The sequence below is a fragment of the Typopeltis vanoorti genome, chromosome 7, assembly GCF_054136105.1.
Source record: "Typopeltis vanoorti isolate ZY-2024b chromosome 7, IOZ_Tvanoo_1.0, whole genome shotgun sequence".
In the NCBI taxonomy this organism is placed as follows: domain Eukaryota; kingdom Metazoa; phylum Arthropoda; class Arachnida; order Uropygi; family Thelyphonidae; genus Typopeltis; species Typopeltis vanoorti.
Window position 1 is genome coordinate 78,571,670 of NC_143555.1, and position 16,093 is coordinate 78,587,762.

At 34.5% G+C, this 16,093-nt stretch overlaps 1 protein-coding gene across 2 annotated transcripts in view; it reads right to left on the reverse strand.

The window, feature by feature from the left end:
• Positions 1-16,093, reverse strand: part of LeuRS (Leucyl-tRNA synthetase) — a 388,197-nt gene that overhangs the window by 63,561 nt on the left and 308,543 nt on the right. Inside the window, exon 23 of one of the 2 annotated variants that reach the window (XM_090395980.1) lies at positions 8,561-8,668. The exons of the other annotated variant lie outside the window; for it this stretch is intronic. Within the exon in view, the coding sequence (XP_090252106.1) occupies positions 8,561-8,668 (108 nt within the window). The remainder of the gene's footprint in view (positions 1-8,560; positions 8,669-16,093) is intronic. 2 annotated transcript variants of the gene reach the window in all.

Sequence of the window (16,093 nt, forward strand, 5' to 3'; positions counted from 1 at the left end):
CTCTGAAAGCTGCTCAACTTTGATTCATTTTAAAACTTCTGCACATATTTTTCTTTAAAATATATGATATGTATTTTTATCTTGCTTAAAATCAAATGGCAATCACTTCCTATTTCAAATCCCCTGCATACACTTGTGTCATTAGCATTACCTTTATAGGTAGCTACTCCTTCCTTTCCCTGGTTGCTACTGCTAGAATATATCATATAGAATCTTAAATTTATCATTTAACAGCATCTCACTTGTTCTGGTCTTAGTTTCAGTAATGGTAATTATGTTAACATGATACTGCAGTAATTCTTCTGTGAATTCCACTTCACTTCTCACAATGATGATGCCCATCTTTAATTCTGATAATGGTTTTTTCAGTAGATGATTTTTTTACTGTTTTCCCTAGTTCAGTGACAAAAACAGCAGAGCACTTTGTTTAACCTGGCAATATTCCAGCTCATATGAAATTTCATTTTTTTTTTTTTCTAAATCAATACAGATTGCAATCTAGTTGACAAGGTCCAAATTGGTATGTAGGTAGATGCTTATCAATGAGGTGCACCATGAGAAAGCGAGTATTGAACATCGGTATTTTGCCGGATCAGATTCCACTGAATCTCAAAACACTTAGTGTTTTGAGATTCAACGAGTCTGAGTCTAGACTAGATGTCGAGTGCAGGTCTCAGTCTAAAAGTTTACAAAAATTATTTTATTTTATAAAGAATTTTTATTTAAGAAAATAACTTGAACAGAAATAATTTATATATGTAAATTTTAATTGGAGAAAATTTAATTTGCATTCAATTTTATATTATACTCGTTTGCTTTGTATTATACTCAATTAAATTAAAAATATATATACGAGGGTGATCTGAAAAGTTCTCGGCCTCGGCCATAGATGACAACACTATCAGCAAGTTCCCCCCCAAGTTGGTACATCTGTCATAAGCATTCATGTGAAATTGCAAGTCATTCTATCAAGTAGTTTGTTTTATACAACTGTGTGAAGCAAAAGTGTTGCCTGTATCCTTTGAAATGGATACAATTGAGTATCCATTATAAAAGAAATGGGCTGCTGAGTTTAAACATGGCCATACCAGCCTTGAAGATGATCCATGTGAAGGACGTCCAAAAGTGTAACAACACCAGAAATCATTGATTGAGTGCACGATATGGTATTAGATGACCGGCAAGTCAAAGTGTGTGAAATTGCTAAGACTATAGGCATTTCAAAAGAATGTGAAGGATATATTTTGCATGAAGAATTGCAAATGAAAAAGTTTTGCGCAAGATGGGTGCTGCCCTTGCTTATAGCAGATCAAAAACCCACTTGCACGAAAATCTGTGAAAAGTGCTTGGAGTGTTTTAACAAGAACAAAACTGATTTTGTGTGTCGATTTATTACTATGGATTCACCATAACACATCAGAATCCAAACAGAGGACAGAAGCCAGTTGTTCAGCGCCAAAGAAGACAAAGTCGGTTCCATCAGCACGAAAGGTCATGGCATTTTGTTTATTAATTATCTTGAAAAGGGTAAAACAATAACCAGGGAATATTATTCTGATCTTTTAACCAGACTAGACGAAAAAATTTGTGAGAAAAGACCCAGTTTGCAGAAGAAAAAATCATCTTTCATCAGGACAGTGCACCTGCCCACAAAGGTGTTTTGGCAATTGGAAAATTAAGGGATCTGCACTATGAATTGTTGGAACATCCACCCTATTTCCCAGATTTGACTCCCTCTGACTTCTATCTCTTCCCAACACTGAAACTCTTCTTCGCTGATCAGTGTTTTTCTTCGAATCAAGAGGTAATTACAGCTGTAGAGGGGTATTTTGCAGATCTTACTGAGAACCGCTACAGGGATGAGATAATGGCACTGGAGCATCGCTGGAATAAATATATTAGTCTTAAGGGAGATTATGTTGAAAAATAAAAATAATTTTGAAATTATAAATTCACCTTTTCATTGTTAGGCCGAGAACTTTTCAGACCACCCTTTTATATATACAGAGTGAGACAAAAATTACTTTACAGTTAGATGTATTTATAAATGTAAGATGAAATAAAATAAAAATCTGAAATACATTACATTTTACATAGAGTTAAAAATGTTCGAACTGATTACCATCAGTATTTATACAATGTAATTGTCATTTGTAATACCATCTGTCAAGTGACTTTTTCCTCATGCTGTGTGTGTGTGTGTGTGTGTGTGTGTGTGTGTGTGTGTGTGTGTGTGTGTGTGTGTGTAGGTGATTATACAGATATTATCTTGATTATCCATGTTTAAATCGATGTATTTGGAGTGTAAAATGGTATGTGTTTTTATATTTCATTCAGGAAAAAGTAATATAAAAAAGAGCAAACCAGTTTAATACACTTTGATTTACATTTATATTACATTTTATTTTTATTCAAAAAAAGAAAATAAAAAAAGAATGCATTCAAAGATGAGTAAAAATTTTTGAATAAACTTTCACACAAAAGCACATTGCAACAGAAGATGTTCTTTAAGAATTTGTTGATGTCAGCTGAATTGTAGCAAAGCATGATATAATTTTTCCAAGTTTTCTGTTCTCTTTGTATTTTTAAATAAGACCAATTCTTGTTTCTGTTTACAATCTCTCTCTCTGCTAAAGAATTTTTTGCATCTTCTCCTTCTCAAATTAGTTTTAATTCTTCTTCCATTGTTAACATTTTTAATTCAGTAGTCATAACAATATCGTTATTATATAGGGTATCTCCATGAAGCCAAAAGACTCATTGTAGGAGACCCACAATAACTATTATTCATACAATACCTATCAAATCTCTCTTTAAATCATTCCCTGTTGGGATAATCAACTACATCTGGCAAGCTGTTCCATTCATTCAGGAGTGGGAGAGTATTGGACCTGTGATCCAGTACTATTATTGTAATACATAGTATATAACCTTATCAACCCAAAGTGTATAATCTTACATTTTGCAACATTAAATTGACAATTATTATCTTTTTCTCACAATGCCAATTTATTTAAATCAAACCGTAGAATATCTACATCACCTTTATCAATTATTGACCTCCCCAGTTTTACACCATCAGCAAACAGCCGACCCCATCCCCCCTTTAAAATCTCTCCCTATATTGCTGATGTGAAAATTAAATAGTCACCCCAGGACAGAACCCTGAGGCACTCCACCAGTTACTCGTTACTCCCATTCTCCGAGATTCCATTCCACTATATACTTCTCTCTGGTGTGTTGTCAGCCAGTCTCCCTATCCATGCACCTCTAGTCCTCACACCTTTACCATACTCTTACACAACTTACAGGGGTGACCTCTAATTCTCTCTCTATTCATTACATATTAAAAATTTCCTTTTCATGTTCTATAAAAGTTTCATATTCATTCCCAGTTTCTCCAACCTTTGTAACGGTTTTTTATTCAGTATTCTGTCAAAGTCCAGCAGTGTCATGGTGTAACCATTTCCTTTATCTAATTCTGCTGTCACTCTATTATAAACATAGTCAATTACTTTTATATAAAGCCATACTGCCCACTATAGAGTGTTTTATTCTCTTCTACACACTGCTGGATTTTACCTTTAACTAACTTTTCCAAACTACCACTCCTCAGATATTAATTGGTCTTGGAATTATTTTGTCCTCTTTCCATTCACTTGAAACCTTGCCAGAGCTGAGACTCAGATGTAACAACTTCCTCAGAGACACTGCCAGTTCACTTGCACATTCTCACAGTACACGAGTTGACATACAGTCCAGGCCCACTGTTGTATTCACACTGATATTTTTTAATATGCTGAGCACCTCCTGTTCATGTAAGTCATTTCCAGCATCAGACTCTGTCACGTTAACTGCAAACTCTGGATAATACATCTTTGCAAAGTGATCACTTGGCAACTTAATTTTCTCTCATAATGAAATATGGCCTATCTTACCATAGTACTTGCTCTTCTTGCTTACACATTGTATACTGTCCACGAGTATGATGATCACTTTTTCTTTATATTCCCTCCACATTTTTTTTTTTTGCAGCTTTTGCTTTATACCCCTACTCATCCACACCTGGTTTATCCCACTGACTGTGCATATGCAGTCTGAGACTGCTTCTGTCAAACAATCCCCGACCAATTCCCATGCATTATTGACTTCCTTTTCTTGCAACTTCTCAAGCCTTTGCATTACTCTAAAATGCTTCCTAAGTCTGTCATAATTACCAATATAGTTCAACATAAACCCTTCTTAACAGAGAATTCCACATGTTTAGCAACCTCTCAGTACATGAGTGCATGGTCACTCTTCCTGACTGGAGGGAGAGTGTCTACTTTGGTTATGGGTACACCTTCTGATGATATTATCAGATCTAGCACTCTTGAACCCCTGGTCACCTCTATGACATGATGTTGCAGGTAATTAAACCTTAGCAACTATAGCAATTTCCACTTCCATCCTGCCATGCCACTTTTCCTTCCTCCAATCTATGTCCCCATAATGTCTGTCATAATTACCAATATAGTTCAACATAAACCCTTCTTAACAGAGAATTCCACATGTTTAGCAACCTCTCAGTACATGAGTGCATGGTCACTCTTCCTGACTGGAGGGAGAGTGTCTACTTTGGTTATGGGTACACCTTCTGATGATATTATCAGATCTAGCACTCTTGAACCCCTGGTCACCTCTATGACATGATGTTGCAGGTAATTAAACCTTAGCAACTATAGCAATTTCCACTTCCATCCTGCCATGCCACTTTTCCTTCCTCCAATCTATGTCCCCATAATAAGCGTTCAGCCTGCACTCATTGTGCTATAATCTGCTAATGCATGGCATGCACATCTTCCTGTGGACCTCCTGTCTATAGCACTAGCTGATTATATATTTTGTCTTACTGGCCTCTATCTCACACCAGATAACCTCAAATGAACCCTCTTCCCCAGACTTAAAATCCTCTTTAACTTCTAATTTTGTTGGTTGAAGTTTCATGTATCATCAGCAATACCCCACCTCCTGTCCTATTTCCTCTATTCTCCCTGAAAATACAATACCCTTTACATTCTATTCTTATAACTATATCACTTTCTGTCTCACTAATGCCTATAATTTTTGGCTAAGAGAGTCAATGTCAAAAAATTCACTCCTTTATTTCTGATACTTCTGGCATTCATGTACATGCAATTTCAACATCTCGTAGGAACCACAGTTACCAACTCATTTGGATTTGAAACCTGTAAAACTGCATTCACAATTGCATAATCATTTCTGTGTACATATTTATTTGTCTCAGGAGTGGCTGAAATCACACTTGACTACATCCCACCTAATGCATTTAGTTTCACTAGGCTTGTACTTCCAACCTTTCATCGAACCACACTCTCTCCAAACATCTAACTCTCAAACCACTGAAATGCAATCCATAAGTTCTTTCATCCACCGAATTCACTTCATACATGTATAAACTGCACACACCATTCCTCCTGCACAATCTTCTCACTGACTCATTTGCAATCATGGCTCTTCTCAATTCATTACTTTCTTACTCTCATTTTTTGCTTCTATAGGCAACTGTTTCATATCTTCTCTCTCATTTACATAAGATAACTATGACTTATGTAGAGCCAAGGTCTCTGGTCTCTATTCCATGGCAATTGCCACTTCTTATGATCATCTACCTGTAATTGGTGCATGGGAAAGGCAGATGGTGAAAGCTTGAGAAACAAGCTGACCTAGCTGCAGTATCTGCAAGCTCATTTTTCCTTAATCCGAATGCGGTTTGGAACCTAACAGAAGCATACATCCAAGTGTAACTTCCATAATAGAGGATGTTGGATTCAAGAGAGTCCTGGATGTTTCTGCAGCTCTAGACATCTTATTACCTGTAGAAAACTTTGTAAATATGAATACATATTATGCACCTTTGGTAGTGATGCATCTTATGTATTTTAATGCAAGCCTCACTGCATACTGCTCAGCAGTAAACTTGTTACACTCTAGTGGGATATGAGCAGATATGCTATCAGGAAAGACACCAGAAAATCTCAGTTAAGGTCTCTGATTTTGAACTATCAGTGGAAACAGGCACAAGACCAAAATATTTTTTTCTATGAACTTTGAAAGAAATGCTGTACACAACACAACAAGAGGAGTGGAAAATTTGGGTAGCCCGCAAAAAGAAAAGCCACGTGGTGGTATGTATGAAAGCCATGATGGAAATGTATTTAGTGGTGTCTATGCTATGTTGTCTAATCACAATATCTGGAGCTTGTAAGAGAGCTTTTATTCACAAACCAAAGGATGTATGGCAGTCTGATGAATGTTATACAGATTCTCCCACTGTGGATAAAAAATAGTTGGGCATGTGGAATGGTCTGGTAGGGATTTTATTTTTGGAGTGTATAATAGAGACAGCTGTTCACATTGAAGTGACAAAGGAGGTTCATTTGCTATGATGTACAGACCAGGAAATGGTGAACAGAGTCTAGTGATGAGAGCTCTCTGCCAGAAGCATATACATGGGACCAGATTTTGATCTAACTGAAACAAAAAACACCTATTAGTATTCCCAAGAAGTGAAAGATAAAGTATGAAGAATGTTTCTTGTTTTATAGCACTTATCTCACAACTAACACATGCAAGGAAGGAATTGAATATTTTGTCAAATATGAAAAAATTCACTAGAAGCCAAGAACTTGGCTTCTAGTGAATTAAAGTTTATTCTATTCTGAGTTCTGGGTCAGGATGAAGACCACATCCATAATAATAATAATCTGTGGTAAAAATGCACATAAACTGTCTTCTGCTCTGAAAATTTAAATCCATTTGCAAGCACCCATTTTAAAGATGTTCAATGGCTTGTTAAAGCTGTCTTTCTATGACTCTCATTATTACATGAATGACAGATGATGGTAGAGGCATCCACATAAAGGGCATTACTTTCCCCAACATAACAGGTTGGAGAAAGCTATTCAGTAATCAAGTTAACCTTGAATGCAAAAAGTATGACACTTAAAGCTGAACCCAGTAAGACTCCTTCCTCTTGGATATATGGTAGGGAGATGGGTAGTTCCCACTCAACACTTGAAAACTTCCAATGGATAAAAAGTAGGAGATTCCCTCTAAGATCAAAATTGTGTAGGTCTTTCAATATTACAAATCTCTAAGCTGTGAAAACTAAAACTAAGTACTTGTGTTTTAGGAAGGTATCTGGAATAGATTTTGCATCTTATTATCTAGATAGACAGACTAGATAATAAGATCAATCATCATCATCAAATTCCTGTCATGTACCCTCAAAGGGATGTACAGAATATGATAGTACTACATGAAAAAAATTACATCATTACTAACTTAACTTCCTATCTACAATTTTCCTCCAAATCAGTCTGTTACTACTACATGAATAGATAATAAGATGCAGAATGATATTTGCAGAAGCCAGATTCTGGAGAGAACCCCCCCCCCCCCCAAGAAACCATAAAAGACAAAAGGATTTTTTCCAAAATCTTGCATAAGTCAAAAAAGTTTAGAAAAAGCAATAATAACAGCCTTTTGCAAATATTTTTGAATTATGCATTTTTAATCTTTGTATTAAGGTAATTTATTGCAGAAACATTAACCATATATTATAAAAATAAATTCAACTTACAAACCTATTTCCAAGAATGCATTATGTTTATAAGTTAGGGTTTGCCTGTATTATTCTCGTGATGGCATAAGATATGTTGGCTTAAAGAAATGGCAATAAAATGTAATACTTGAAAAATCTCGATAGCATTCAAAATATATCTTAAACCTTGAAAAATATTACAATCGTCTACTATTTTTATTACTGGATATAAACATGGGCAGAAAATGTACAAGAAGTGATTTTTTTAAGCATTCTCAAATAATTTCAGTAATGGAAACTGCAGCAACAGGAAATTTATTTGTTCTTTTGTAGAATTTATGTCAATCAAAATGGAATTATTTTCCATAAAAACAAAAATTATCTTCATTCACTTAAATCTATTCAGTCTGCCATGACAACCCAAAACCTTAAATTTCAATTTAAATTGCAAAGCAGCAATTCCATTATTCCATTTATTTATTTATTTTTAATCAGGAGGTTGTATCTGGAGTTCAAAAGATGTATTAAGCAATACAATTTATTATATCACAATACACAAAAAAGACGTTGTAACATCTCCCCCAAACTGGAAGAGCAGTTATCTAGCAAATCACACAACAATACAATATCTAATTCTTATTTATGACCACTAAGTTTGGCACAAACTATTCAACCAACAAAATAGCTGTAATATGTCTCATAGAGTTAGTAGGGAGGACATCATATGCACATGAACAGGTCAAAATTAATGCACGGAATTTTACAGATGATACAATTTTGCAGACTAAATCTGGCAATAGGAATGCAAAAAAAGATGCAGGGCATACAATGCACAACAGTTGTGAAACTTTTACATTTTCTTATATCTGAAAATAGTGCATTAAAGAAACAGCTGCCAACAAAAATCAGTTACAAATTATTCAATATTTCTAAGTGATACTAACACACCATTACCTTTTTTACTTGCACAAAAGGCATAACCTTCTTCATATACTTTTTAAGTTCTGGAATGTCTTTTAGTTGGGATGAGATTATCTTATTGTCAGGAAGGCCACTGTTTTCCTGCAAGTTTCAAAAATATAGTTGCACAATTCAGGAAATTTATACTTAGCAAATCATAATTATTTTAAACTGAATTATTTGTGAATAAGATAGCATCTCAAATAGAAAATGTTAAATTTTGCATTAGCAAAATCTTCAAAGTAATCACAACTTCTAAAATATTCTGAAATAGTTACGCTGTTTATAAAGCTTCATCAATAATTTCCCCATTCTGATTGATACAATGGAATATAATTTCTTCTGAGCGAGAGCTATCATTCAAATATTCTCTCCTGCTGATCACTTTGGTCTTATTAGAAACACGGGTATGTGAGACAAAGCAGTAGATAAAAAAAAATAATAAAAAATAAATAAAAAAAAGCTTTTTTTTTGCTGTGGTTAAGAGCCTAACTGAAATGAATAAAGAATGGAAAATTGAAGGACATGCTTTTATTATTATTATTATTACATAACACCTCCAGGGAGTCCAAAGACTCATCGAGAGAGGGTACCTACTCTACAGCTCTCTCTCTGTCTCTCCACTAACTACAACTACACCAATGCCATCTACTGCCCACCACCACCACCACTAGTATTTTCACAGACAATCACAAACATCTATGCCCATGGCGGGATTCGAACCCAGCCTTTTGGCTGGAGAGCGAATATGCTAACCACTCGGTCAAGCAGGCCTTTAATGGAATAAAAGAGACTTTTCTCCCCAAGTTATTCTCTTTGATTCTGCTGAAGATTACATTTGAACATCAGTACTGCTATAATGCAAACACTCTCTCCCTCTCTCATGGCTATCTTTAGAAAAATTACTTCAGCTATATTTTTAAGGTCATGTTTCGATGAGCCTTATTTACTCAGTTCACCTAACTAATTAAGTCACATAGCTCTATGAAAGCTTAGAAACAAGAACAACCACAATAATAATAAAAAATGTTACCATTACTTCATGCCACTAAAGCTGAACAAATTTATTCTGGTGAACTAGTTAGCAGCTGACATGCAAATTTATTTGAAATAGTATAAATGCGCCATATCTTCCAAGTTATCATTTCCAAAGACTTGTTTGTCAAAAATGTTCATGCCATTTTATTTTCCTGCCCAGACTACAATGTTGAAGCCTTTTCAAGTAAAGTTAATATGACATTTATCATGCTATTTTGTATGAAAGACAGAAAGAAATGAGGAGACATTATGGCTGTGGTCACGAGTCCTCGGACATGAGGAGACTGAGCAAGAAGATGATGTTATTTTGTTTTTGTCCAAATTCCACAGGCCTCAACAGTAGTAGTAGTAGTAGTACAGGCTGCTGTTACAGGTATGAACAACACTAATTATATCATTAATGGAAATATTATAATTATGTGAATCATAATAATAAAGTTCTAAATCTACTACATAGTACATTAGCACTATGAATGGGGTAAGGATTAAGTAATACAGAAACCCTTTTCTGAAGATCAAACAAGAAACTGAGCTGCTTCACTAATAAGCAATTATGGTGTCACACTGGATATCCATACCTGTAGTGGTATTCAAACTCAAATCTTGTTGGATAGACAGCAGATATGCTATTCACTCAGCAAACATTAGTACCATAAGTATGTTATGGAAGGAAATTCCATAACATATTATAATTTTATATGGGGAACTTTATTCTATTCAGGAATCCAATGTATAGGATGAATCTCCCTCTATGAGGTGATATTTATCTGCTACTAAAATTAATATGTGAAACCATCCATTATATCCTGTAGTGAAGCAAATGTTCTGGTTCAATCAAATTTCATCTATGCACTAGTGTATAAGGTATACACTAGTGCATAGATCTACTAGTGTATAAGATCTACTATATTAAGACTTGAGACTTAGGAGCAACTTTCTGAAAGGATGTTAGCAGATACTACTGAGATGGAATGAAAAACTTCAACAATCTCTATACATTATTTTATCAGTTGTAACTTGTTCATAATTTATCCAAGGTAAGTGGATAGGTCTAAAAGCATATATTAATTTATCTGCATTTCATTTGTTGCATGCTCTTATTGCTTGCCACATATCCATAGTAAAAGTTATTACAGAATATTAATACACTAAAATTCACCATAGAGAGCAATATAAATACATTTTTTTCTTAAAAAGAAAATGATGATATTAATTAATCATTTAATTTATTTTTTGGTATTTTCTACAATTATTACTTCACATTATTTCTTTTCCGAACAGATTTTCAAGTTATAACTGGAGAAAATGTTATCAAATATTCGTAGATGGTGTGTGTGTGTGTGTGTGTGTGTGTGTGTGTGTGTGTGTGTGTGTGTGTGTAGAATTTGCTCAATGCATGGTTACTATTAATTGCAGATATGTAATGAAGTAATCAAAGTATCATATAATGCCACACAAAAGCATTTCCTAAGGAGAAAAGGGGAGTTATTGTTTGTGCAATTATTTACCTAAATGCTATAAGTATTAACAAAAACTCAATAGAACAATGAAATTTTATTATCCTTAAGAAATTAGATTCCTTTCATTTTTATTATTTTAACACCCAAGCCTAAGAAAACAAAAGTTCACACAAGAAAAAATATAAAAATTGTGTATATGCATATGCATGCACATAGATGGATATTTTATCTGCTGCCTATTCATGAAAAGTTGTATATTTTAGTAATCAGGATGGATTAAAGAACAGATAAGTCAGGATTATTAAAGATAATTAAAGAACAGAAACCCTGTTAAGTGTAAATAAACTTTTATTTATACCTGGGTAACTTAAGGATAAAAACAAGAATATAATTTCTTGTCAAGTTTAGCATGTTTTATAAAAAAGTGAAAAACCTCCTAAATGAGTGAAAGTGAAAAGAGTATATATGTATAATGTATATAGCTGATTTAAATATTAAGCACCAATTTTTCTAGAACAGATAAAAACAAAATGAATAACACAAAAAATAAAATAAAATAGCCCACCCACAGTACTCATGTACTATAGATCTAGAACCTTTCATGGGTGGAAGTCACAAATATGTTAATCCCTCTCCCCATATACACAGTAACGTAACAAAGTTGTTTTTTTTTTACTAAAAGTCATGAAATTCAATATATCGTAATAATTAAACGCACTTGTCTTAGTCTCAATGAAACAAAAACAAAAGCAAATTATGTTAATAAAATGATTTTATAAAATTTATAAATTTACTAAATTTAAAACAAATTTGAAAGTTTTACGTTACTAAGTATCACTAATCTTCAGTGATGTTTTTGTAATGGAAACAGAGAGCCTTAATGCACAGTTTGACCAACTCCAAATTTCAAGAAATGCACTTATTTCAATCAGCAAATATCAAGAATTTATCTTTTTTTTTCTTACTTTAATAGACTGAAACTTTAATTTATGTAATATTCTGTTTAGTCCATCAGTTGAAAGAGAACCTCATTAAGTAAAACTAGCAATTTGAAGTGAGTATGCCCATGTGACTGTACTAACAGCTAAGAACATTTTTATGTTGGAGATTGGAATGAAATATTGTTTTTTTTTTTTTTATTGAAAAGAGAGTAGAAAGTTAATAAACAGAATCAGGTTTATTTGGTCTTTGTAGTTTAATGATGCAAGATAGCAAAAAGCATATGTCATTACAAAGGTTATGGCAGTACACAAACTAATAAAAAAATAAATAGCTAAATAAGTAAACATGTTATGTACAAAAAAACTGAGCAATGTTGTATTGACATATAAATTGCATTTATGATAAAATTATTTGTACAAATTAATTCTTTGTAAAACATCAAAAAAACTTCATGCAATCTGTCTGATAAGATCTACCTGAGTATGTGGCCCAGCCAGATTAGTAAAACTAAATTCCTCACACCCTCTCTCTCTCTCTCTCTCGAGTAAAGTGATGGTACTCCACCAGAATATGGCACATGGTAAGATAAGCATTACATTTTTCATGCATATCATTATTCCTCAATACATAAGAATGTGTAACACGACTGTGATCGATAAGAAGCCTAGCAAGTACAACCTCCTCTGTTCTGTTTCTTCATAGACCAGACTGCCAATGCTATATCAGGCTTAATGTATACAATTTACCTGCAGTGCTTCTCCATGGATGACTGTCACTGATTAATTAACTCTGCTGTTAAATCTGTACAGTCTATGTAGGGGACTGACAAAAACAGTATATGGGGAAAGTATGATCTGATCTAGCAGCTGCATCTACATTCTTATTTCTCCTTAATGTCAATGTGGCTGGATAACCAGCACAATTTAACATCAAAATTAAGAGTCCTAATTTGATACAATAATTGTAGAACATCATAAAGCACTGGACGTAGATCACACACACAGGAGAAAAGATGGCCTGTAATGAATGGCAAGTCTGTATAAATACATTTTTGGCAGCTATTTTCTTTTATGTGTATAAGTGCAAGCTATAGTATACAGGATAGAGCACAGAAGATACTAGTTGAATGCATGTAAGCTTTCTATCAAAAATGAGTTCCAAGAACTTGTCTTCTGCTGTTACCAGGACAAACTGGTACTTTGTTTCATCCTTAACTCTAGGTCTGAATGAAGAGTGCATTTTTGGCAGAAGTGTACACAGACACTTTTTTTTTATGTTGAAAACCTGAACCCAATATTAAGAGCCTATGAACAGATATGATCAATCACATGCTGAAGTTGCCTTTCAGTGACTCTCATGTAAGAAGCATGACAGAAAATTGTGAAGTCATCAATAGAGAGCATTTCCTACTGTGTGAGGAAGTTGCTCACTAAGTTTACTTTGACAAAAAAGCATAAAAACTTAATAAAGAGCATTGGGAAAAAACCTTCTTAGAAATAAGGACAGGATAATGAGCTTCCTGCTTGGACTTAGAAGTTTGGCAAGAGAAAGTTTTAATAATAATAATAAAAACAGGAAGATGACCTGAAACCTAGTTTATAAAGATCTTTTAATCTACCCTGTTTCCAGGCTGTGTCACAATTTTCCATGTCAAAGAAAACCGAAACCAGATATTCACATTCAGGAATGCATCTCTTATAGAAGTTTCTAGATTGACCAAACAGACCAATCTTGATCAGCATCTATGAGAGCTAAATTGTGTGTTGAAGAAAAGATAGTTACTATCAAAATATCACAGGTCGGTTATTACCAGTTTCTCCAATATCTTACAAAGACAGCTGATCAGAGTGATATGCTAGTAACTGCTTGGGTTGGATCTTTTCCTGGTTTGGGAAGGCAGTGACAATGGACTTAATTATGAATCCAGCAACTCCTCCTCCTCCTAAGTATTCCACTGTATAGGAGCTTTACAGAAGATAGTGGGAGATATTTTATAATTTCATAATGGATGTAGGTAGGTATATGAAGGAATGTATTGTATCAAAGAAGAAGAAGAATGTAATTACTGGCAAGGATACACTCAACAATTTTCTGCCTTGCCCATTCATGTTTGCCCCATAGAGTACTATATCCATTAAAGTCAACCACAAGAAGAATGGGCTGAGGTAGTTGCAATATGAGCTTATCAAGGTCTGCCCTGTCCATAAGAATGGCAACTCCTCAATGAGTATATCTCTAGTTCTGTCCTTACGAATAGTGAAATGTGGCAAGGTGGGCGCTCAATGATTTTAAATGTCTCCTGCAGAAGAACCTTGATGTCAATATTATAGCAGAATCCATTATAGTTTCAGTGTGAGAATTTCCCTATTCTTTTGACTTTTTGGACTTATCTGACTTCCAAGAGGTCTTTGACTCATGTTTGCCAACTGATTCTGGGATGTACAGATGGCCTGTGACTATTTCTTTTTCTGAAGAAATGTTTAATACATCATCTGATATCTCAGGGTCTGATATAGAACTATCCATTTTTTTTTCTGTGGAGGTGTCTAGTGGGTTTTCTTTCAGTGATGCCCTTGACATAATCTTCTTGATAAGTTAGGTTCTCATTCAGCAGGATCATTTTGGGATTGTTTCAGGAATGAGAGCATAATGGGTCAGGTGACTAATGCACTCCAGAGAAAAACATGTATGGTTATAAAGTTCAGGTATGCCAAAATTACTGGAAGGTTATTTATTATTTTGCATATGGGGGAAAATACAAGAAATTAAAGTGCAAACCTATATACAGAATGAGAGCTCAGTTAACCAATCAATGACACTATCTGGGAATAAATGCAAGTTCCTGAGGCCTCCAGAGAAGCATGAGTGTGTGGAGCAGTTATCAGTGATATGATGCATAGTCTGCATAGCACCAGACATGTTGTGCTGTGCAATTCCCCACAGTTGTAATTAGTGGGAACAGGAGCCTTGTCCAGTCCTAAATCTGTTTAGTTAGCTCCGTGGGGTGCTGAGGTAAATTGAATCCTGGAGGTCTGATAGCTAGATCTGTATGTGTTGTTCACCAGTTTGGAGCTGACTTCAGCTCCAAACTGGTGAACAATACTCTACAACTGGGAAGACAAGACAGGGCTGTTGTTCTAAGAGGCATTACTCTGGCAGATATCTTTAACTTATGGGTACGACTTAGAAGGGCTTAAGATAGCTCTGTAATAGGCCAGTAGGCCTAATATGTAGACGGGAGGACTATGGTCAAGTGTGACACCACAGTAACAAACAAGGGTCACTTTTATCGATTAGTCCTGTTGTAGAAGTTTATTGGAGAGAGACAATACAGACTTGTGTCACTTTTGCTATTTTCTCAACAGCATAAAAGGATTTCAAGACAAGTGTTGTGGTAACTAGCTTCCTCTTTGCATCTTGATATGAGATATTCTATTTAGTCTTTATTTTTTGTACCCCTTTTCATCCTTTTATCTTTGGCATGCACAGAGTAGACCAAATGGTCTCCCTCACAATTGATACATTAGGTTTCTTTGCAAAGTAAGATTTATTATGATCTTTACTGCTACATCAAGCACAGATGGTAGAGCATGATAAAAGATTCTGAGCATGCTCATTTTAAGCATCTTACTGGATAAGGAATGTACAGTCTAATAGGACAGTTAAGATATCTTGCTTTATAGATAATAGAAGTTCAGATGGGCAAAAATTAAGGATAATATTCCTAGTCAGAACCAAATGATAATCCTGACATATCATGATGCATTTCATACCTATCACTCTTCATCTTAAAACTCTGAACACATCTTCTCATCTGGAGTATCATGGCAATCCCATTCTGATATCATGCTTCTAGAATAGTGGATGGTTTTATAAGGTGTTACAGTAACTGCTATTCCTCCAACTGTAAACAAGAATATCACTATTTTAACTTTTTTTGACTTTAAATATTTTAATTTGGGAGATCAGCCAATATTCGAACATGACGTTGAAGAACTTCATTGCAAAGAACTATGAGTGGTGAATATCATTCACCACTTATAGTCCCTTTTTCCAGCACTTGTAGCTTGGTGCATCCATTAAGCAT